This window comes from Mytilus trossulus, chromosome 6, assembly GCF_036588685.1.
Source record: "Mytilus trossulus isolate FHL-02 chromosome 6, PNRI_Mtr1.1.1.hap1, whole genome shotgun sequence".
Classification (NCBI taxonomy): domain Eukaryota; kingdom Metazoa; phylum Mollusca; class Bivalvia; order Mytilida; family Mytilidae; genus Mytilus; species Mytilus trossulus.
This window is the reverse complement of record NC_086378.1, coordinates 85812524-85836684: the sequence shown is the minus strand read 5'-3', so window position 1 is coordinate 85836684 and position 24161 is coordinate 85812524. Positions and strand designations below refer to the sequence as shown.

General features: G+C 31.7%; 2 protein-coding genes across 9 annotated transcripts; one reads left to right on the top strand and one right to left on the bottom strand.

The window, feature by feature from the left end:
- Nucleotides 1-2339: 2339 nt before the first annotated feature.
- On the bottom strand, nucleotides 2340-10638 carry LOC134722075 (gamma-aminobutyric acid receptor-associated protein-like 2). 3 transcript variants are annotated; one of them, XM_063585542.1, is made up of 4 exons: nucleotides 10487-10638; nucleotides 7040-7095; nucleotides 4411-4583; nucleotides 2340-3813 (listed from the first exon to the last, which is right to left on the bottom strand). In XM_063585542.1, exons 1-4 carry the CDS (start codon nucleotides 10518-10520, stop codon nucleotides 3723-3725), a joined length of 354 nt encoding a protein of 117 aa, XP_063441612.1. In that variant the 5' UTR covers nucleotides 10521-10638; the 3' UTR covers nucleotides 2340-3722. The 3 variants fall into 3 exon arrangements, with proteins under 3 accessions (XP_063441612.1, XP_063441613.1, XP_063441614.1); XM_063585543.1 differs by lacking the exon at nucleotides 10487-10638 and adding an exon at nucleotides 8570-8752; XM_063585544.1 differs by lacking the exon at nucleotides 10487-10638 and adding an exon at nucleotides 8520-8623.
- LOC134722074 (serine/threonine-protein kinase PRP4 homolog) lies at nucleotides 10591-23895 on the top strand. Of its 6 annotated transcripts, none has more exons than XR_010107964.1 (16): nucleotides 10591-10703; nucleotides 12234-13151; nucleotides 13932-14132; nucleotides 14858-15043; nucleotides 15547-15631; nucleotides 16226-16412; nucleotides 17163-17287; nucleotides 17900-17984; nucleotides 18336-18483; nucleotides 18726-18863; nucleotides 19681-19834; nucleotides 20358-20472; nucleotides 20876-21114; nucleotides 22036-22307; nucleotides 22737-22804; nucleotides 23495-23895. XR_010107964.1 is itself a non-coding variant. In XM_063585541.1 (14 exons), the coding sequence occupies exons 1-14, from the start codon at nucleotides 10645-10647 to the stop codon at nucleotides 22237-22239; spliced, it is 2844 nt and encodes a 947-aa protein (XP_063441611.1). In that variant the 5' UTR covers nucleotides 10591-10644; the 3' UTR covers nucleotides 22240-23895. The 6 variants fall into 6 exon arrangements, 1 of the variants encoding a protein (XP_063441611.1); XR_010107963.1 differs by having other exon boundaries at nucleotides 22036-22804; nucleotides 23495-23572; nucleotides 23860-23895; XR_010107962.1 differs by having other exon boundaries at nucleotides 22737-23895.
- The last annotated feature ends 266 nt before the right edge of the window (nucleotides 23896-24161 follow it).

The following is a 24161-nucleotide window of genomic DNA, read 5'->3' as shown; positions in this document are numbered from 1 at the left end:
AAGTTGTGTTTCTGTTGTGTCATTGATCTCCTCTTATATTTGATGCCTTTCCCTCAGTTTTAGTTTGTAACTCAATCAATTTATGAGTTTCAATCAGCGGTATACTACTGTTGCCTTTATTTACTAATCACAAACTAATACATGAAAACTAAGCAAAAGTCAGTAGACAATTACTCAGGAGCCTTGAGTCAAATAATCTTATCAACTGCATACCAAATATCATTGACCAACAAGTGGATCCCCATCAACTGCATACCAAATATCATTGACCTACAAGTGGATCCCCATCAACTGTATACCAAATATCATTGACCAACAAGTGGATCCCCATCAACTGCATACCATATATCATTGACCAACAAGTGGATCCCCATCAACTGCATACCAAATATCAATGACCTACAAGTGGATCCCCACCAACTGCATACCAAATATCATTGACCAACAAGTGGATCCCCATCAACTGCATACCAAATATCATTGACCAACAAGTGGATCCCCATCAACTGCATACCAAATATCATTGACCAACAAGTGGATCCCCATCAACTGCATACCAAATATCAATGACCTACAAGTGGATCCCCACCAACTGCATACCAAATATCATTGACCTACCACAGGTGGATCCCCAACAACTGCATACCAAATATCATTGACCAACAAGTGGATCCCCATCAACTTCATACCAAATATCATTGACTTACAAGTGGATCCCCATCAACTGCATACCAAATATCATTGACCAACAAGTGGATCCCCAACAACTGCAAACCATATATCATTGACCAACAAGTGGATCCCCACCAACTGCATACCAAATATCATTGACCTACAATTGGATCCCCACCAACTGCATACCAAATATCATTGACCTACAAGTGGAAACCCCACCAACTGCATACCATATATCATTGACCAACAAGTGGATCCCCACCAACTGCATACCAAATATCATTGACCAACAAGTGGATCCCCACCAACTGCATACCAAATATCATTGACCAACAAGTGGATCCCCATCAACTGCATACCAAATATCATTGACCAACAAGTGGATCCCCACCAACTGCAAACCATATATCATTGACCAACAAGTGGATCCCCATCAACTGCATACCAAATATCATTGACCTACCACAGGTGGATCCCCACCAACTGCATACCAAATATCATTGACCAACAAGTGGATCCCCACCAACTGCATACCAAATATCATTGACCTACAAGTGGATCCCCACCAACTGCATACCAAATATCATTGACCAACAAGTGGATCCCCACCAACTGCATACCAAATATCATTGACCAACAAGTGGATCCCCACCAACTGCATACCAAATATCATTGACCAACAAGTGGATCCCCACCAACTGCATACCAAATATCATTGACCTACCACGGGTGGATCCCCACCAACTGCATACCAAATATCATTGACCAACAAGTGGATCCCCACCAACTGCATACCAAATATCATTGACCTACAAGTGGATCCCCACCAACTGCATACCAAATATCATTGACCTACAATTGGATCCCCACCAACTGCATACCAAATATCATTGACCTACAAGTGGATCCCCACCAACTGCATACCATATATCATTGACCAACAAGTGGATCCCCACCAACTGCATACCAAATATCATTGACCAACAAGTGGATCCCCACCAACTGCATACCAAATATCATTGACCAACAAGTGGATCCCCACCAACTGCATACCAAATATCATTGACCAACAAGTGGATCCCCACCAACTGCATACCAAATATCATTGACCTACCACGGGTGGATCCCCACCAACTGCATACCAAATATCATTGACCTACAATTGGATCCCCACCAACTGCATACCATATATCATTGACCTACCACTGGTGGATCCACACCAACTGACCTAATCACTAACTAAAACATGTAAACTAAGCAAAAATTTGAAAGTCAATAGACCACCACTAAGAGGGTGGGGTAAATAATCTCTAAGGGAATGAGATGTGTTACTGCTTATACAACAGCATATTGAATATCAATGACCTACCACTAATGATTCCCAATAAACTAGACATAATCAGAAACTAATACATTGTTGATCAAGCAGCAGACACCATTAACAGTATACCTATGACTTGCTTTTTACTCAATCAAGGTGAGACAAAAAGAAGCGCTAATAATTAAAAAATTGATAACTATCAACCAACCACATTAGGATTTTGATTGTCTGAAAGCAATCTATTCCCAAAAAATGTTTGATGTCACCACAGAAATAGCATACTTTACTCTCAACCACCTGACTTAGTCACAGGACAGACAAAAGTTATTTGACTAAATTTACACTAATTGCACCATACTTTATTATCATGATACAGGTTTAACAAATAAACACAATAAAATTTATACATTCAACACATTCATGTAAAAGTATAAAAGTTTCATAAGGAAACGTATTTCTAATTTTCTATATAAGTTTTCAAGAATTAAGGTATAAACTTGCAGTATTGTAGTTCTTGGCTTAAATGTTTAAAAAATAAAACATAATACAGAAAACCAGTGATCGACTCTGACTTTAAAAATAATTGAAGTACTTGTACTGTTGCACATTATTGTGCCTAACTTTAAAGTAGCCATTGAAAATCTTGATCTCAAAAGTTGGTGGTTATTTTATATTTTTTTCTTTCGCATAAAGCGTCTTTTAAAAAGCAAAGTTATTTTCTTTTTTTGTTTGACTTAAAGTGCAAATTCGTTTAATATCATACACAACATTCACACATTATCACATACATAAACATATATACAGTTTAGCTTGTTTTGTTCAATCTGTTCAATGAAAGCAATCAATATAGGCAACAAAAGTAGAAAAGCAACACTTAATTTGAAAACCAAAGTGGTATTGTACAAAACCAAAAAATGGCTGCCCTATATGTTAAAATACAATAACAATTTTTTATGGTGAAATTATTCAAGCAGCAAAATTTCTAGAACAAGTTTAATACTGTTTTCCCAGCAACCAATTCAAATTTAAATATGCGTAAAAATATCAGGTTGCAAACTGGTAGGTTTTATGATGTTTATAGCTGGTATTAATACATGAAAAAATACATACAAAATCATATGTACCATTTAGCTCCTTCAAAAGTTTATGTCATGAAATAGTAGCCTATATGATAAATAATGTGAAATACCCATAATACCTTATGATTTACTGGTAGTATATAAAACACCCTTGATCTAATAAAAATAAATAACAAAATTCATGGCTAGTGCCATAACTTATACATGTTTTATACAGGTGGATTTGTCAAGAATCATCTGGCTTCGCAATTCAAAACACCTAGATTCTAAAGTAGGATCTGGTGTATTCTAACGCTTAGCGCAGTACAATTATCATGGAATAAAAATAATTTGAAACTTTCTAAATTTTTCATATCAAGTTGTATATGTATATTGGAACCTTTATCATTCTTAAAAATATTTCAAAATTTTTAAATGTCACCTTCAATGTTACACTTTGGTGGTAACCTAAATTAAAATTGGAATAGCTGTCTACTGTAAAGTTTTAACATATTTCAGAATTTTTGGCATTTATTTTAAAATTGTCAATATTTGAGTAACTGCAAAAAAAATATTTGACATTCCATCGAAAATCTCCCAAAACATTATTTTTCCAAAATGTTCACATTAAATTTATCATTATTCCAGGAAGGTCCTTGGTCTTACAATCAACATCCAAATGTATTTTCTCCACTATAAGCAATGTATAAGAAACCATCATCATCTTTATGTTCTTCATAAACTTGTCCCATACTGGCACTGAAATAAAAGATTACAATATAAATAACACTAAAAATTAACATGCTCTTCATAAATTTTATAACAGAGACTTTAAATATGTTGTGTAACAAGTGTTTTTATTCAGTTTGGCAGTCAGTATATAAGTTAACTACACAAGTTTAAAGATATATCAAGGATTGATAAGTGACTAAACCAGCACACATTTCACAGTTAGAAGTCTATTTTTCTATTACCAAATTATTCATGTATTTTCGTTGTCATATTGACTTGTTGTAGTATCTGAAACATGTTGTTTATAGTTTGTAGATAGTTTTGGTACAGAAGACGTTCAGGATTATCCCATGCAATTTCTTGTGTTAATAGGGACATAATATTTTATTTAAGACGTTGAGGAAAAGGTGATATTTTGTATATATGCAAATAAAAGTAAGAGTTAGTCACTGCATCATTCAGTACCTTAACATTGTGTTCAGTAAGAAAAGTGAACATAATTTCATGTGATAAATTATGTTCACATGGTTTCAAAGCAGCTGAAGCATTTTAGCACATAAATAGTGCATGCTTGTTAAAACAAAGTAAATTTAAAACATAAATTTATTGTTACACATTGTGTACCTGGATTGTGGCAGTACTTTGCCAACAAACAAGAAGATAGCTTTCTCTGATGGTAGTTGAATTCTTTTTCGTATAATCCACATAAACTGAGCTACAGAAATGTCATTAGGTACAAGGAATTTTCTTTTGTCTATATCTTGTATGTGAGACTTTGGATCTTTTTCTACTATTACCTAAAATAGAAAATATATCAACAATATGGGATGTGATTTCAATTTTTTTTTGTCTGTTCAATAAAACAGCAGTGGATTGTATTATCACTTAATAACAAAGCGTTTAAACAACCTCAGGAGAACACTGTGTGAGGTAAATTCCAATGTAATAACAACAACAATATAGAACAAGAGGCTCTCAAGAGCCTGAATCGCTCACCTTAATTCTTTTGGTTAAATCTCTCATCAATGATTATTTTGGCTTATCAATTTATTTAAATGTTTTTTGGATCGTCCTATTTTCTTCAAAAGCAAAAAAAAAAAAATTTCTCCTATGTTCTATTTTAGCCATAGTAGCTATGTTTCTTGACATACAAGGAAATAGAATATAAAATTTATACTAGATACTCTGAAACTCATTTAGCCTAAGTTTGGCTGAAATTGATACAGCAGTTTCAAAGGAGAAGATTTTTTAAAGTAAGTCAACATGATGAACAAATTGTGAAAAAAAGTCTTTAAAGGGCTATAACTCCTTATAAAGGGGTCAATTGACAATTTTGGTCAAATTGACTTAATTGAAGATCTTACTTTGCTGAACATTATTGCCGTTTACAGTTTATTTCTATCTATAATTATATTCAAGATAATAAACAAAAACAGCAAAATTTCCTTAAAATTATCAATTCAGGGGCAGCAACTCAACAACAGGTTGTCTGATTCATCTGAAAATTTCAGGGCAGATAGATCTTGACCTGATAAACAATATAACCCACTGTCAGATTTGCTCTAAATGCTTTGGTTTTTGAGTTATAAGCCAAAAACTGCATTTGACCCCTATGTTCTATTTTTAGCAATGGCGACCATGTTTGTTGATAGATCATAACTTCGGATACAATTTACAAACAAGATACCCTAAGGAACATTCAGTGAAAGTTTGGAAGTATTTGGCCAAGTAGTTTCATAGGAGAACAATTTTGTAAAAGATTTCTAAGATTTACGAAAAATGGTTAAAAATTGAATATAAAGGGCAATAACTCCTAAAGGGGTCAACTGACCATTTCCGTCATGTTGACTTATTTGTAAATCTTACTTTGCTGAACATTATTGCTGTTTACAGTTTATCTCTATCTATAATAATATTCAAGATAATAACCAAAAACAGCAAAATTTTCTTAAAATTATCAATTCAGGGGCAGCAACCCAACAACAGGTTGTCTGATTCATCTGAAAGTTTCAGGGCAGATAGATCTTGACCTGATAAACAATATAACCCCAGGTCAGATTTGCTCTAAATGCTTTGGTTTTTGAGTTATAAGCCAAAAACTGCATTTGACCCCTATGTTCTATTTTTAGCAATGGCGACCATGTTTGTTGATAGATCATAACTTCGGATACAATTTATAAATTAGATACCCTAAGGAACATTCAGTTAAAGTTTGAAAGTATTTGGCCCAGTAGTTTCAGAGGAGAAGATTCTTGAAATAGTTTACGACGACAGACGACGGATGACGACGGACGCCAAGTGATGGCATTTATAAGCTCACTTGTCCCCTCGGGACAGGTGAGCTCAAAATACAGAAAAACATCAGAAATTAATTCATGTATTAAACCAATTTTTACATTCAAATTTCCATATGAATAAATTTTGTCAAAAAAACCCACAAGTGATTTAACTCCTATTTTTAAAACTAACTCCATGTTGAAGTCTGTACTTTGACTTATAATGGTTTACTTGTAAAAAAATTTTGACTTGGATGGACAGTTGTCTCATTTTGCACTCATACCATATCTTCTTATGTCTTTATTCAGATATGAAGATGAGATTATAAAATAATTTCTTCTAATATGATTGCATTAGAAAATGAAATAGTACATTTTTGGTCAGTTTACAGCTGCATTTTGTATGGTTTAATAATGTCTCTTTGAGGAGTATCAATCCCACATCCTACCCCTTAAACCTGTGAATATCTATACATTAATGAACCGTCAATCTAGAATGAAACTATCGGAAAATGACTTAAGTAATGTAAGATACATTAGAATGAAACATGTACACGATGCAGAGCTGCTTTTTTTAAATTCTAAAATGACAAAGGTAATATTGCCATGTTTCAAGAATACTGTAAACCAACTTATTTCCGCTGATACTTTATTTCCCGTTTAGCTCTTTCAATGCCATTTTGCGGTGATTTAATTTCGCGATTCTAAAATTTACTTGATGTAGTTAAGTAAGAAAAAATCAAAGTTAAATAAATTCACAACGATTTATATTCGCAGTATTTTTCTACTTGTGAAATTCACGAAAATAAATCGCTCGCGAAAATAAGTTGGTTTACAGTAACCAAATGCCAGGTTGAAAAGGTATGTAATGAAGCATTCAAGATGTATTCAAATTGTGTGAAAGAATAATGGAAATGACATTTGATCAAAGTACCTCAACTTTGGACAATTTAAGACTAATTAATAATAATACGTACAGGTATTCTTTCTGGGTATTTATCTTTAATCTTTGTTGATTCTGCTTTTCTTTGTTCTGTAAAAAACAAAATAATTGGTTATAAGTTTACAAAGAAAAATTCTTAAGGGTTCCTCCGAACCCAGTCATGGCCAGTGTCTCGCCTACTTTTGCTGTAACTCCAAGGCTCAACAAAAATGAGGAAAACAATCAATAAAAATATTCCGCTTGATACTATCTTTTGATTGTAAGAAGCTTCTGTCAAAGTTTGGTAAAAATTTCAGGATAGTTGATGAATCGAATAAATGTTTTAAAAACTTTAACTGCAGACTGTATGTAATGTTAACTGCTTTAAAAACTAAGTCCATTTATAAGTAAAATACAGATACACAGGTACAAAATATTAACAAAATTTCCTTTCTAGATACTAGCTTTTGATCATAAAAAAGCTTCTGTCCAAGTTTGGTACAAATTTTAAATAGTTAAATTTTTAAAAAATAAACCAGAGTAAATGTGTTGTTTTCTGGCAGAAAAACTAAGTCTATTTTAAAGTATACATGTAATACTGAAAAAATGAATTTATTTTTTTTTGCAAACTTTACTTCTGGATACTATCTTATGATTATAAACAATCTTCTGTCCAAGTTTGGTAGAAATCCAGGATAGTTTAAGAAAGTTATTCAAATTTTAAAAACTTTAACCACAGAGTGAATGTAATGTTTCCCCGCAGAAAAACTAAGTCCATTTATAAATAAATTACAGAAAAAATGGAATTTTATTTTTACAAAATTTACTTCTGGATACTATCTAATGACCATAAACAAGCTTCTGTCCAAGTTTGGTAGAAATCCAGTACAGTTTAAGAAAGTTATTAAAATTTTAAAAACTTTAACCACAGAGTGAATGTAATGTTTCCCCGCAGAAAAACTAAGTCCATTTATAAATAAATTACAGAAAAAATGGAATTTTATTTTTACAAAATTCACTTCTGGATACTATCTAATGATCATAAACAAGCTTCTGTCCAAATTTGGTAGACATCCAGTATAGCTTAAGAAAGTTATTCAATTTTCAAAAACTTTAACCACAGAGTGAATATTTGTGGACGCCGCCGCCGACGGAATGTAGGATCGCTTAGTCTCGCTTTTTCAACTAAAGTTGAAGGCTCGACAAATAAATAATACAAAAAGGTCATAACTGTTGGATAAACTGTTGTCCTGGCATAAATAAGAAAGAATAATTCAATTTCTGTTAAGCATTTAGAAAGTGATATTTTTTTACCTAATAGTTTCTACTATAAAAGAACTGGTATAAAAAAAAACACTTTGGATATGATGCATTCTGTAGATTTGATTATGCTTTATTTTCATTGTACAATGTTGTAGGTACCATGGACAAGTTAGGTTTCATCTTGTTGAGTGTATAGCAAAATACAAATGAAAAATGAAAATAAAAGACAACAAATTTACTCCCAAGATAAATCCAATCTTTTCAAATCCTACCTGTCATGCCTATGCTTATAAAATACAAATATGAATGAAAATATTTTTACCAAAAAGAGTCATCCTTCAATGTTCAAGGTTATGGTCTTTGTTTACACGTATGTGTATTTATATTTGTATATTTTTTGTCTTACACCTGTTGCAACATGTTCCTGTAATCAACAACCTGATCATTGTGTCAAAATGATCAGTGTTAATTCAATTGTGTAATCATATGTCATTTACTCTAATTGAATCACAGATTTGTATATTTGTAAATAACAATTTTGGATTGAATTAACTAATTAAGGCTATTGACAACATAACCTTAGGCTATACCATAAATTATGTAATACTTTTAAATAATTCCCTTTAATCATGGGTCATTCCAAAATTTACTAATGATGTCTCTTCAATCCCCTAAAGGCATTTAAAATATTAGAAGTTCTGATGAGAACATGTACAAATAATTGATCAATTTAAAAAAAACCATGACGTTAAGAAAGGAAAGACATCTGTTTACTACAATAACATATTGTAACAAAAACATTACAGAGTCTAGGATGTATTATTCAACCTACAAAAATTAATATATTATATCAGTTGGTGAAATACATATGGAGAACCATAACCTTAACCATATACATATATCATTGTAAATCTGGTTGAAGGAATCTTTTCTTCACTCAGTCTGATTTTGACTCATTCCTAGTTTGATGTATATCATCAGTATGTAAATATATGTCGTAATATTAACAGTTAATCTACCAATACATGTATCATTTACACACACTAGCATATCTACATATATTAGGCCATGTTTTTTTATTTGTTGGTTTACGGATCCGCCGACACAATTTTTCCGATTTTCAAAATAAAATTAAAATTAACTTTTCATGCTTTTTTTATTTCTGCCGATCCTTTATATGAATAAAAATGTACAAGACAAAACCCAAAATATAATAGGTTAAAAAAGCCTACAACAACAGATATACCATCTGTTAAGAAGTGATCAACAATCAAAATAAGTTAGAATTTTCAACCAAATAAGATAAACTTGCAACTTGGTTGATAGCTAACCATCCAGTTACTTCGAGAACTCTGGTCTTCTTGAATTCAACTGAAAAACAAAACTTGGAACCAGTCTGGGCAGTATTGGGCACTAAATAACATGTTTGACCTCACCAAATTCTATTTCAGTCTGAAATTCTGGGTTTGGTGTTTGTTGCTGGACATCATATTTTTTGTTTTGGACACACATGTTCATGTTAATCAGGCTGTTTGTTTTCTCGTTTCAAATTGATTTTATTTTGTTTTGTCTGGGATATCATGGGTCGTAATGGGGTTTGTAATATAAATTGTTCTGTAGTTGCTAACATCTTCTGTATTTCATTTAAGTCTCAGGTGAATTGTTATCTGATTGGCATTCAACCTACATCTCCTCTTTGAATTTTCTACGAGTACAAACCAAGCTTACAACAACAAAAATGTATGACCATCACCTTACTTTTATTTAATCATCTGATTTTTTAACTTTTTTGAGAAATGCATGGTTCATAAATGCAGGTGAATGTACATGATATTTACCAATAATCTAAAGCTAAATAAAATGTATGACATCTATTGTACTATGAGTAAATCTATCAGTTATGTAATCCACCATGACAAAAACAGACAATCTCAAGTTTAAAAATTATAATTTATATATATCAATGTTCAATATATTTAGACATTATTTAACCTTTACATGGTTTATTTCACAGTTAGGTGTTAGTATTAAAGTAAATGTCTTATTTGAATTACATAGGACACTTTCATATATTGACTTTCTTAAGTAGGACAGATCAACAATGGCGTTTGTTTACAAACAAATCTTAGTGAAAAGTGAACAAACACACATATCCTATTTTGACCTTGTTTTACGAAACCTTATATTGTCACGCTTCAATACCAGCAGATTTTACCAAAACAATCTTAAAGATACAAACCAAATGTGTGCTCTTCTCTAAACTTGAACTTCATCCTGTTAAAATGCGGAAAGTAAAAATATGTGTGACGATTTGACAGCTGACTTCGACTATGGTTTCTTCTTTGTGACGTAAAACCGGAAGCGGAAGAAAGAATAAACGAGGCAACAACGAAGAAAATGGCGAATGCTGAAGTTTATACAAATCATGTTTCTTCTAGACAAAACGAAATATTAAGGTGTGAAGCGCACTTTTTTCTTTAATTTTCTTCTCATACTTATATTTTTAATTCGTTTAAAAGGTTGTTAAGTCCGTCAAAGTTATTGTTCGGACTTGCCAGTTCATAAAAATTGCTTATTTTCCTTGTTGACATTCAGGTATCCTATTTTACTTGAGTTATGTCTAATTGGCTTATTTTGCGATAACACCTAATTCATGTTTAAAGTAATCAGGGGCTCTGGGTCTTAAACTTAGGAGATAACTGTATTGTATTTTTAGCTCCGACGGCATCAATTGGGGATTTGATGGTCGCAAATTAAGTTTACTGGCGACGCGTTAGCTGGCGATGGGTATTTGCGACCATCAAATCCCAAATTGATGACATCAGAGCTTAAAATACAATTTTGTTATCTCCATTCTAATGAAACTGATTGAAAACAACGTTAAAACATGTATTTAAAATCTGTCATATGCCGTCTGCGCTTGCGTGTACGTCTCATAACATCAATTGTCAATTGATGCCATGTAAGAAAGTGACGTTATCCAATCAAAATGAACGTAACAAACGTTGTTGCATTAGAATAAGGTATCGTGTCCATTCACCCTGATTACATGAGGTAGTAATTCCCTTCACCGTCAGGATCTGTCAGGCGTCACACGGAAAATTATTTTTGGCTACTGTAGCCGTCAAATTAATTGGTAGTAAAAATTCTTTGATTTCATCAATATGTCCACAATGTGAATCTTCAGATGTCTCAAATAATTATCATTAGCGTTATTTTTGGAAAATAAATAGATCTAACAAAAATTTTGCATTTAATCATCACGCATTATACACTACCGTTAACTTCATTTAGTAAGAATTTTAACTGTTTTCGTTTTTAGATGTAACCTCATATTAACCCTCTAACATCTTTGCCCTGAGTTTGTTTAAATTTTTGAATGACCATTAATAACAAAAATTTGAAGATTTCATGCAAATTTACCTCAATATCAACTTGCTATTAACTAGTGTTTTGTGCGTTTGAGATAAGCAGTTTGGTTAAACTGAACATTATACTGCACCAAAATTGGAAAAGAAAACTTATCTCTAGAGTTGTTTCCCATTTTTGGCTAACTATAACTTTATTAAGTTACAACCATCTGCTCACCACCAGTTATAGATTCTGTTTGCCTTGGATTTGTTCTGCTAATATTACGGTTATAATTAAAGCTTTAATATACAAATTATTAAGTTATATAATATATATATACAGAGTCAGTTTCATAAAGAATTAAAGATTACAAAATTATTGCATGAGCAGAGTATGTTATAAAAAATATTTTGATTGGAATAGATTCATAAGTACTTTTTAGGCTGATTAGTTTTATAAATCTAGGTCAGTTCACCCTGAATGATGGACCTGTCCACGCTAATACCTGTTCTTTGGTCCATTATTGAAAAATGTTCGCTGAATGCTGACACATCTATCAAGTCTTAGAAGACTCCTACATGTATATTAAAATACTGTTTTTGATTGAGATTGATAGACATTATATTTTATTTCAGTGATGGGGAAACTTCAGGTAGTGAAGAACCACCAGTTGTAGATGAAGGAGAAGGGGTAGATGAGGAAGAAGGGGAAGTAACTCATGTTTCCACATCTAAAGACAAAAAAGACAAGAAGAAGAAAAAACATAAACACAAACATAAACATAAAACAGATAAACATGAACGCCATGGGAGTGATAAACACAAACATAAAAAACGCAAGAAACATAAAATGGAAAAGACAGAAGAGGAGGAGGAAGAAATGGATGTAGATAATGTGGAAAAGAAGAAGCGAAAGTTTGATGAAGACATTGCTAAGTTAGAAAAAGCTAGAGAGGTTTTGAAAGCTGTACTTAGTGTAGATAGTAACAGTAATCAAGAAGCTGAAATGAACCCAATGGACATGATTGCACAGGGATACGCTGCATCAGAATCCGAGGAAGAAGATGGAGAGGTGGATCATGAAGAAACAAAAATAGAAAAGAAGATCTCAAGAGAATGGCAAATATTAGAACAGGCTTTAGCAGAGAAAGTTAAACAGGAAAAGAAAGAAGAAGAAGACACCGACCATAGAAATGATAAACGTGAAAAACAGTCGCGTTCAGATAGACATAGATCTAAGGAAAACGATCCATACTCTAGTGAAAAACATAGATCTAAGGAAAATGATCCATACACTAGTGAAAAACATAGATCTAAATCACCAGTTGTTATTGATCTCACAGATGATTCAGTTCCAGACAAAAAAAGATCCAGAGAGAAAGACAATAGAAGTGTTTCAAGATATAAGGATGGTAGACGATCACCCTCACATCGGTCACCTTCACGCAGGTCACCCAATAACAGGTCAAAGAGTAGAGATCTAATGAGAGAATCACACAGGTCCAAAAGTAGAGACCCTCATTGGGTCAGATCTCCTGGTAGAGAAAGACCTAGGTAGATTATTAATTTAAAGAATTACCATTTGATTGGATTCAATATTTATGAAAACATACTCTTGTTCAACATCTGACCACAATCAAAACAATTTCAAATTATAAACATGAAAAAGAAATTAATTCATCAGTAAACTTCAACTGATAGACTGTATTAACTAAACCCCAAACTAAACAGTCAACATACACCTACATGTACAAACGAAACTACTAATTGGTTGCAAAAAAACAGTAATCCATTGAATGCAGTATATCAGAACTATACTTTATTTTGATTTTTTTTAAACTTTTCACAGCTAATGGAAAGAGCCTTTCAAAGTCAAAAATTTTTAAGTACATTATCAAATTTTATTGCCTTTCAATTCTGAAGATTGTATCATTGTTGAGATATAAGTGTTTCCTCATTATATGAAGTTAATTCAATGACATGAATGTGCATTATGATCTTATAATCACCAATATTTAGAAAAGACTAAAGGGCACTGTAGATGTGCAAAGAGTTTTGAGAATACTGAAATACTGAAAAAATGGAGACAACTTAAATGAAAGAATTTCAAAATGCACTTAATCTTCTGAAATTTTACTAAAAAACATGCAAATATGTGTATTCACTGTTTACAGGACTGTCGCTTAGTGGCAATGTAGGTAGGGTGACATTTTGTATCTGTAACAGTTCTTCTCTTTCTTTCTTTTTTCTTGCTATCATATTTTCTTCATCTTTTATATTGCTTGCAATGCCAATGGCAACTCTTGTCTAGTTATATTTTCCTTTATCTTACAGAGACACAAGGAATAGATCACCAGAAAGGAGAAGATCTCCTGATCGACGACCAGATAACAGACGACTTGATGAAAGGAGACGATCACCTGATTGGGGGAGACCTGTAGAAAGAAATGATAGAAGTCGTGAGAGACTTTTAGAAAATAGAGGATCTCCAGAGAAAAGAAGATCTCCTTTTGTTACTGCATTTAAAAGCTACAGGTAAATCTTGCTTGAAACACTTTATGGCAACCATTTTGACATGAACTTTATTATGAAACATTTTGTCCTGTTAATTTTTACTCAACGCACATGGACCAAAAGCTGACATGGCTCTAAAATAAACACAGCATTTCATTATTGATGAACAAAATTTTACCAAGCAAATAACTTAAAGTAATTGGTGAATGCACATATATATGATGTAAAAAAAACTGCGACCAATTTCTTTAGAATATAAAAAATAACATGGGTAAAATTCAGCACATTCCTGGACCTAATTCTTTCTTTATTTTTAGAAGAGAAAAATGGAATGCATTGCCACAGTAGTGAAATATTTATTTTTTTCAGGGATTTGTACATATTTATAGAATAACCATACATTGTCTCGAAATATCAGTTTTATTTGTACAAGGCTTAGAAACAGGTAGAAAGCTAGGCTGTACCTAGCATTTTATAACTGTTCTAAGTGAAGTATTTAGGGTAAAAACCATCATTTTTTAATTTTGAGGGGAAGACGTAGAATTTCGGCAAACATAACCTGTATGTTTTATTGATGTCAGAAATAAAACTCGACGGAAACCCATTGTCAACGTCATAAACAAGGTGATATACGGTCAGTGACTGTATATCACATCTGAATATATGGTCAATGCAATTTGACTGCTCAAATAGCACAGCTGCAATATATATTTGAAATAATGAGATATTGGGTATTTCCTTTTCAGGGATTTATATGGTGGAAGAGGTAGAGGACAAGATAGAGGTCGTGACAGGAGAAGTAGATCACGTGACAGACGACACAGAAGTAGATCGAGAGACAGACGAAGACGGGATAGAAAGAAGGAAGATAAATTTAAAGGCAGCTTATCTGAAGGCATGGCAACACACCAGGATGATTCAGATGATGAAAAGTTAGTTTACATGTCTTCTTTAAATCTGTGTAAATCAGACAGGAGTTGAATGATTGATCTTTTTCTGTAATATCTAAAAGTTTGAATTAAAAAAATTGTTGATTTTGGAACTCACAGTAAAAAAATGTTGACAAGTCTTCATATATTTGATTTATAGAACAACATAGAAGTTATTTACTCTTGCATTAAAAGAAGAGAGAGATGTAAGTGATATTCACCTCTCAGGTTTGAATTATATTTTTAAGAAATTGTGAATTAAGTAAAGTTTTTCTTCAACATACATGACATAGCACCTGTACTACTCTAAATAATGACTTCATATTTATGAATAGTTTCGCAGTAAAAAGTTTCTTTGGATATCTTAGACACCTTCTTCCTGTTAAGTAATACTTTAAATTACAATTAGGAGGGGGTAAGGGGAGTATGCTTAACATAACATGTGTATGTTGCTGTTTTTCACCAAAATAAATGCATCCACAGTGAATTTTATATTTTTATTTCAGTCTTGATATCGACATTCCTGATGATGATGAAGATGAAGAAGATATGATAGCTAGAAGAAGGAAAGAAAGAGAAGCACTGTTACAGGTACAATGGTGGACTATCAAGTTGTTCATGCTAAAGATGATATATGATTAAGGGCTACTTCATTTAATGTGAGGATTGAAATGGAAGTTATGTTTCTGGACATGGGTTTTAGGACATTTGTAGTTGTTGTCCAATAGTTGTATGCATTATTACATGTAAAGCATTACACATCAAAGCAGGGATGTTGGTCCTGGGAGAATTTTTTAATCCTTTTTTACCCTCCCACATTCATTTTAAAGGAATAGTCCTTGGTAAAACCAAGCTGTGATATGGTAAATTAGAGCAAAACTTTGCAATTTGACATGCCCCAAACTTAAACAAATAACTTAATTTCTTGGAACTTGTCAAGCTGAAATTTATTTAGAGCTAATATAAAAATGCTTAGGATTTGCAAAATGTTTTCAAGTGAGTTTACTAAGTTTGACCTAGATAAAGTATCTTATTTTGTTGATAACTGTTTGAAAATTGTAATAATGTTTATAGAGCAGTAACAAAGTTTATACTTAATGAGGTACAAGCTCAAGATATAAATTCCTGTCAATTATTTTAGCTTTAAACTGATTTCATATATAAGTTGTAAATATCTATTTATAGAAACTAACATTTGCCAGTAATGAGAACAGTAGGATGTCTCAGGACGATGATACACAAAGTGAAGATGAATCTCGAGCTTCATCAGATAGTGACGAGGTGGCAGCACGAGCAGCAGAGATTCTAGATGAAGAACCACAGGATTACTTTGAAATGTCATATCATCAGAAAAGACAAATCTTTGGATTAGGTAATTTTCATTTTTAAAATATGATGTACATTGTTTTATGTAAAGTGTGGAAAGAAACTATTCATGTATGTTTGAGTCCGCTGAGCCTATAAGACTAAGGAGAAAGAACTCTTTATATGAAAAAAAATAAAAAGAATTTTGTTTCTGGGTGGGGGATACTTCAGCTGCCCAAAGTAACAACCATGTATTCTAATGCAACAGTGTTTGTAACGTTTATTTTGATTGGAATACAATTATCTTTTTCATGGATAATTTGTCCGCCATTACATAACATCACACAGGTTCCCGGAAACTTTGACTTCATAATTCAAAACATATGACGTCACAACTAAAAAGTAATTGTTGCTTGACGTCAAAAGGTTATTCGGAGGTGATGTAAGGTTATTCGTAGGCAAAATACAGCTAAATACCAAAAGTGTAAATATGTTTATACAATTATCTTTTTCATGGCTTCTCACCTTCTTCAAGCCTTGCATTTGTGAAGTAATAAGAAGGATAATTATACCATGTAAAGTTTTTCATTAATAATTAAGGATCTGTGTGACCTACATTTGCTGCTTGAAATACTTTGATGAAATACTATTTATAATATTTTTATTTTTATTTTTACTATAAAGTAAAATATCTCATACAGACGCTTGGGTTTCACATCAATTAGCCTAGGTCTAAAACTATGAATTAATAAACTACTTAGATATAATTGTGGTGCAAAATTATATACATCCCATACATTTTATTTTTCATTTACAGAAGAGGCAGAACAGAAAAAGAAAGAAGAAGAGGAAGAGAAGGAGGGGGACAAAGATAAGGAGGGAGACAAAGAAAAGCCAGCTGACATGTTTTCAGAAAGTGACATGTTCAGTGAAAATTATACCGTAAGTTGTTTTATTTTCATTAACGTTAAAAATGGAGAACATGTTCAATTATCAGGAATTGATAATTGAAATATTGATATAGAAAAGGAATTCTCGCTATATATCTATAGCACAAGTTAGAAAACTTAGGAATATTTGAATGTAATAACATTGTACTGAATTCAAGGAACAGAAAATATTAAAAATATTGTAAAATTGGAATAAAAATCCTTTATGTTTATTGTTGTCTACATTTATAACAAATAAATTCTGCTTTATGCACTTGTTACATGTTCATATCTTAATGCATTTGAAAAATAAGGAATCTTGTTTTCCATGAAGTTGAATAACCTACAAAAATGCTCAGAGATGTTCCATAAAAATATAAATTGGTAAGGGATGTTATTTTAAACCTCTACTTCATGTACTAGGGATAGGTGTCAAATACAATTTGTGAAGTGAAAACGTAAGTAATATATTCTAAAATTGTCTCTATAGGGGCAACCCCATTTCGAAAGTGCCTTCACTAGGCACTGTGTATGTTTTAAACAGCCATAACAATAGATACAGTGTTAATCAGTACATTTAGTTGATCTTTTAAACACTAAAGAATACTTGTTTTGTTTATTACAGAGTCCTGGAGTAGCCAAGTTTACTTCTAATGTTAATGAGAATCCTAGTCTACTGGATAATTGGGATGATGCTGAAGGCTATTATAGTGAGTACATTTATACATCTATCATCAAACATTAAAAAATAGGAGATTAATTTCAAGGTTGTTGTTTTTTTCTTTCATACTGCTTTTTACTACCAGGCTTCTGTTTTAAATTCTGATGTAGTTAAGGTAACTCATTCTAGTTATAGGCTTCTTATTTTCAGATTTAATTTTCAGTTATATCCTTCTGATGGTGGTACCATATCATTGGGGTTACTGGTTAATTGTGATGTGAAATTTTCAGAGGAAAAGGTGATTGGATGTTGAAATTGTACTAAAAATTAGAAAGCGATTTAATTATATATATTGCATCTCCATGAAGGATTCAAACAAAACCTATACTCTTTATTTTAGGAGTGAGAGTTGGAGAGAACTTAGACAAGAGATATTCTGTGTATGGTTATACAGGACATGGTGTGTTCAGTAGTGTAGTCAGGGCTAGAGATGAGGCAAGGGGCAAAATGGATGTAGCAATTAAAATTATTAGAAACAACGAAATGATGTAAGTATTATATATATCAATAAATTTGGAGACGGGGCATAAAAAATGAAGTGGGGGATAAATAAATTTTATACAATCCCATTTTGTGGAATGGGAACTTCAATTATTAAATTCACAGACTTCTGTCAATAAAATTTCTGTTGTATTTAACAGACCCGGACTGGTTTAAAGGAATAAGAGTTCCTATGTAAGCTGAATGATTTAGTGATAATGATATAATATTTCTATTTCTTTATTTTCAGGCACCGTACTGGTTTAAAGGAATTAGAGTTCCTACGTAAGCTGAATGATGCAGACCCTGATGACAAGTTTCATTGTTTACGACTGTACAGACATTTCTTCCATAAAAACCATCTCTGTTTAGTCTTTGAATCTTTGAGGTAAATACTAGTTAATCTTAGTAGATATATTTTGAAATGGAAAAATGAACAGGACTTAAGAACTGAATGCATGTCGCCATTAACGATTTTAAGAAATGGTTGATGATATACCCTCTATTGGATTCTGTGGTCAGTGTAAAGATTTTGTGGTTTGATCTGTTTCTCAGGTACTATAAGCAATGGGTCCATTATATCTGTTTCTCAGGTACTATAAGCAATGGGTCCATTATATCTGTTTCTCAGGTACTATAAGCAATGGGTCCATTATATCTGTTTCTCAGGTACTATAAGCAATGGGTCCATTATATCTGTTTCTCAGGTACTATAAGCAATGGGTCCATTATATCTGTTTCTCAGGTACTATAAGCAATGGGTCCATTATATCTGTTTCTCAGGTACTATAAGCAATGGGTCCATTATATCTGTTTCTCAGGTACTATAAGCAATGGGTCCATTATATCTGTTTCTCAGGTACTATAAGCAATGGGTCCATTATATTTTTTGTTTATGACATGATTGAATGTGTACATGTCATTCTAGTATGGTTCATCTGAAAGTGATCTCAATCTCATAGAACATTGATAATGTTAAGTTTAAGTGATGCTTGTTATAAAACCTTCTTGTTACAGACTATCAACATTAATTCAAACAAAAGGAAAGCAGGTGAGACTTATCAACATGTTGCTCTTGTATATTTATTTGAACATAAACGTTGAATTGTACCATTTAAGTGATTTTAAGATCCAACAGACATTCACTTCCTGTTCAACAATACTTTAAAGTCTAATTGCAATCACTCTTAATTTTTTTTTCCCAGTATGAATCTACGAGAAATATTGAAGAAGTATGGTAAAGACATAGGATTACATATAAAAGCAGTCAGATCATATGCACAGCAACTGTTACTAGCTCTCAAACTTCTGAAGAGATCCAGTATATTACATGCTGATATTAAACCAGATAATATATTGGTACGTTTTCTTAGGTTTAAGGGGGGATGAATATCTGTTACATGTTTTATGAGAGTTTCAAAAGAGAAATATGTGAAGTAAATTTCGATTATTTGAATTTGAAATCCATTTGGTAAGAACTTTCAATTGATTAACCAAGAGGAGTTCTGAACAACAATTTGACTTTACAGCTTCTGCTCTTTTCAAGTAGGGAACATATTTACCATGCAGTGTGTACAAAATTACAAAACTTGATCCTGAGCCTAAACCTGGTGATAAACATGGTGTAATAATAAATGAAAATACTGTCAAATGAAAATTCTTTGCTGTATAAATGATTGTTTCATACATAACTTGCCGTAACACATGTTTAATTAATATATATAACAGCCTTCTGCATCAATTTTTAATTACTGGGTGTCTGAGCATTAGGTGAGTTGAAATAGACTTCAAATATGCCAATAGCTAATACAATTTAAAGGAAGTCAGATTTTATATACATCCTGAGGCTGACCTAAGAGTTGTCTTTTCTTTGTATTTGTAGGTAAATGAGTCCAAGTTACTGTTGAAATTGTGTGATTTTGGTTCAGCATCTCATGTGTCTGACAATGACATCACTCCTTACTTAGTCAGCAGGTTTTACAGAGCTCCTGAGATTAGTAAGTATTCAGATATAATGATATTCACATCTATTTAAAAATTAATTCATTATAATGTTAAATTACGATTTAGACCCTGTGTTCATGCTTCAATAAACATAAAAAAAAATAAGATTGTGTGAAATTAGAACATATATTCAATTACCATGTTGACCCTGATTTCATGGTTCCCTGTCAATGGATGTATGATCATGCAAGAAAGATATAGTGTCCCATGGACACATAATCTTGTTGTAAATATATTTCTATGGTGTGCCTGCAACTACAAGTTATATACCAAGTTTTTGTTAGGAATATTTATAACATGTAAATAAACATAAACAGAGCAGCCCTATTTGTAAATCAAATGATTTCTCTAGAGTTCAGTTTCAGTTGTTTTTTAAACACATATTTTCTATTTCAGTTTTGGGTATGGGTTACGACCATGCTATAGACATGTGGTCAGTTGGATGTACCCTGTTTGAACTGTATACGGGAAAGATCCTGTTTCCTGGAACATCAAACAATGAAATGTTGAAGTTTATGATGGATGTGAAGGGTAAAATGCCACACAAGGTGATACGTAAGGGTATGTTTAAGGACAACCATTTTGACAGCAACTACAATTTTATGTACATGGAAGTGGACAAAATTACGCAAAGGGTAAGTGGAGTATTAGTTATGTCATGTAATGTCAGAATTGGAGGGATTTTATCTACGACAGTAATTATTTTGATATATATATCTAAAAAAAAAATGATTCCAATTCCTTCCTATGCAACCCTCTAAATCAGGAGTGTCTTTATTAGTTTTTTTTTGCTTTTGAAACTATTGATTATAGTATTTAGACATGAAAATGGATTAATTGACCATTAACTTCTTTGCATTGCACAATACAAATAACTTTTATCAGTTGTAAATGATATGACCAGATTTTACCTTTAAATGTAAATGTTTTAATTTGATAGTTATTATAATAGGTTTATCTGTTTTATTTGGAAGGAGGGTTTTGTAGGAATTCCAATGTAGAGAAGTGGTGGTTCTAGCTCATATGTCATTGTTTTTCATGGAATTTATATAAGTTTTGCAAAAAAAGAACTGAAAACCCCGAAATGGAAGAATTCTCTACTTAATAACCCATAATTGATTAATAAAATGTTAATAGCATTCGCAATATGTGAATTGATTATTTCTAATTGAGAACAAAAAGACTCAGCTTAGTGTGTTTATTTTTGGAACAGCTCAGGCTTTATCATTCATTTCAAAGAAAATATTACTACGTCCCCTTGAAATTGAATTTAATTGTAATAAGTTTTGATAAAAGTTTTGCTCATTTGCTATCATTTAAACTTGATTTTGCTTGAAATAGTTGCTTAATTTGGGTTTTCTGATGATATCTTCATCCCAGGAATTGTTTAAAATTTTTGTCAATCTTTTTTTTGTTTAAAAATAAGTATAAATAAATAGAAAAAAGAAACTGTTATGCATACCAACATTTTTAGTTGGGTCAGCTAAAGTAAAGCAAATTGTTCCAATAAACTATATAAACAGCTGTCTCCAGGTCGTCCATCTTTGTCTTTGTAGGAGAAGGTGACTGGTATGACACAAATAAATATTTCCAAACCGTTATTGTCCGAAATGGTTGGCTTCCAGCGACTTCCCGAGGACCAATTGAAGAAAGTGATGCAATTAAAAGACTTACTGGACAAAGTTCTCATGTTAGATCCAAGTAAACGAATCAGTATAAACCAAGCACTGACTCATCCATTCATTCAGGAGAAAATATAAATTATAGTGTTATTCATATTCAAGTAGGATTAATGGATATAAATGTTTGACATGAAAGAGGTTTATTTGTAAGTCTAAATGATGTTGTACGGTAAGATGTAGTGCCATGGAACGAAGCTTGACATTGAATGTGAAACAAATTCGCGCAACAAAATATACACTGAACATTACATTAAGAATTGATTAAGATTTCAAGTAGTCTTAATTGTTATACAGATCTTAAGCATAGTTATTTTCATGAAATCCGTTTAAACTTACAAATTTAAATGATTAGAAAATTGAAAGTTTTTCTTTTTCCTTTAAAATAGAAAAAAAATGGAAACCATGATCTCATGAAAATCTCTATGTTTATAGTAGTAAAATACTTCAATTTTAGTATAGCAACCAGTGATATTATATTGAATTTGAAACAGACATTATAAGACAAGATATGTAGTTGATATGTAGAAATATGTAATTTGTTGTGATTGAAACTAACATGTTAATTTGTGTTTCAGTTCGCTGTGATATGGTTTAATCACAGACTGTTACCTTTTTACTGATCAGTTACAAGAGTTGAGCAAAGGTAACCATACAAACATGGGGAAGGGGTATCAGTTTATTTTAAAATTGGTTTATATTAAACTTATTTTTTGTTCAGAGTTCAATAGGTAAGTGAACCTCATTTATGTATGATTTAAGCATTCAATTTTCATCTTCATTCAGTTTTATCCATATGTGTCCAATATTAGTTTTCACAAATCGTTCCTAATTTGGAAATTTTATAAGGGATCATAAACAACAATCAAAGTTTAGACATATATTTGCTTCTGGTAAAGGAGGCAATTTCAAAATGTTTTAAAAGTTTTTATTCAAAAGCTTAATATTCTCAAGTGAAATTGATTGAAAATTTGATTTTGGAAACCATTAAACACAGGCCAAGTTTCATTTAACATTCCTTAAGTTTGAAGAATCAAAATTCATTAAAAAAAGTCAATATTTGCTAAACACAATTATCGTTGAACTAGAGACAACCCATTTTATATGCATCATTTTTGTTTCATTATACAATTATATGATTAATAAATGTTTAATAAATGATTTTTTTTTTAAATAAACATAAAATAATCAAAATGTTAAAAAACAAGTGTAAATATTTTATTTATTTTAGTATTTCATTTTACACATTTTAACAAACAAATTGAAATTGTTTGGAATTTGAAATAAAATTAATTTCCTTAAAAATAATCATTTTTGATTGGGGTTTATTTTTCAGATATTTGAAGAATTCTGTTTCCAACATATTGAGGTCTTACAATTTTACAGTCTTATCTAAAGATAAGTGCTTTATGAGGTAGCAAAGTGTGAATTTATAGTTCCTAATTATCTGTTTTCACCAAAAAAGTATTTTTATAAAATGCATGTATAACACTCAATTTAGTTGCCATAGCAACAACTTTGCAATATATTTAACATATGTAAATTCATCTTGTGTTTATGATTGTTTAAAAAAGAGCATACATATTTCTACAGTTATGTAAAATTTAGCAGCAATTTTTGTATATCTATGTTAGTGATTATGTATAAAGACTTTTAATTGATTTTATGTAAATTTGTTGACTATGTACTTTTTTCATGCAGGAAAGTCCAGGAATAAAATGCAGACTTGATATCAAAGAGGAGTTTTTCTTGTAAAATTGAGTGGTTATGAACCAGTGCTGTTGTGGTAATAACCCTTTATATATTTATATGGGTATTACTATTGTTTAAACCTAGTCATGTCAGTTTAGGGGTTTGTTCAAAAAAGCACTGCTTCTGGTGCATGTTGTATGACTGGTTTCATTTCCTCGTGAGAGACAAATTATCTGAGCGCTTTGAAAATATAAAACAAATTCCAATGAACAATTTAATTTTGTTTATTGTTAAGGCTTTTTCATTTTATA

Coding starts and splice junctions, on each gene's coding strand:
- LOC134722074 (XM_063585541.1), top strand. CDS start 10,645: ATGGCGAATGCTGAAGTTTATACAAATCATGTTTCTTCTAGACAAAAC. Junction 18,484..18,725: donor ATTAGAAACAACGAAATGAT/GTAAGTATTATA, acceptor CTTTATTTTCAG/GCACCGTACTGGTTTAAAGG. Junction 19,835..20,357: donor TTAAACCAGATAATATATTG/GTACGTTTTCTT, acceptor TTGTATTTGTAG/GTAAATGAGTCCAAGTTACT.
- LOC134722075 (XM_063585542.1), bottom strand. CDS start 10,520: ATGAAGTTCAAGTTTAGAGAAGAGCACACATTTG. Junction 7,096..10,486: donor TAGAGAAGAGCACACATTTG/GTTTGTATCTTT, acceptor TGTTTTTTACAG/AACAAAGAAAAGCAGAATCA. Junction 3,814..4,410: donor AAAGTACTGCCACAATCCAG/GTACACAATGTG, acceptor CTTTTATTTCAG/TGCCAGTATGGGACAAGTTT.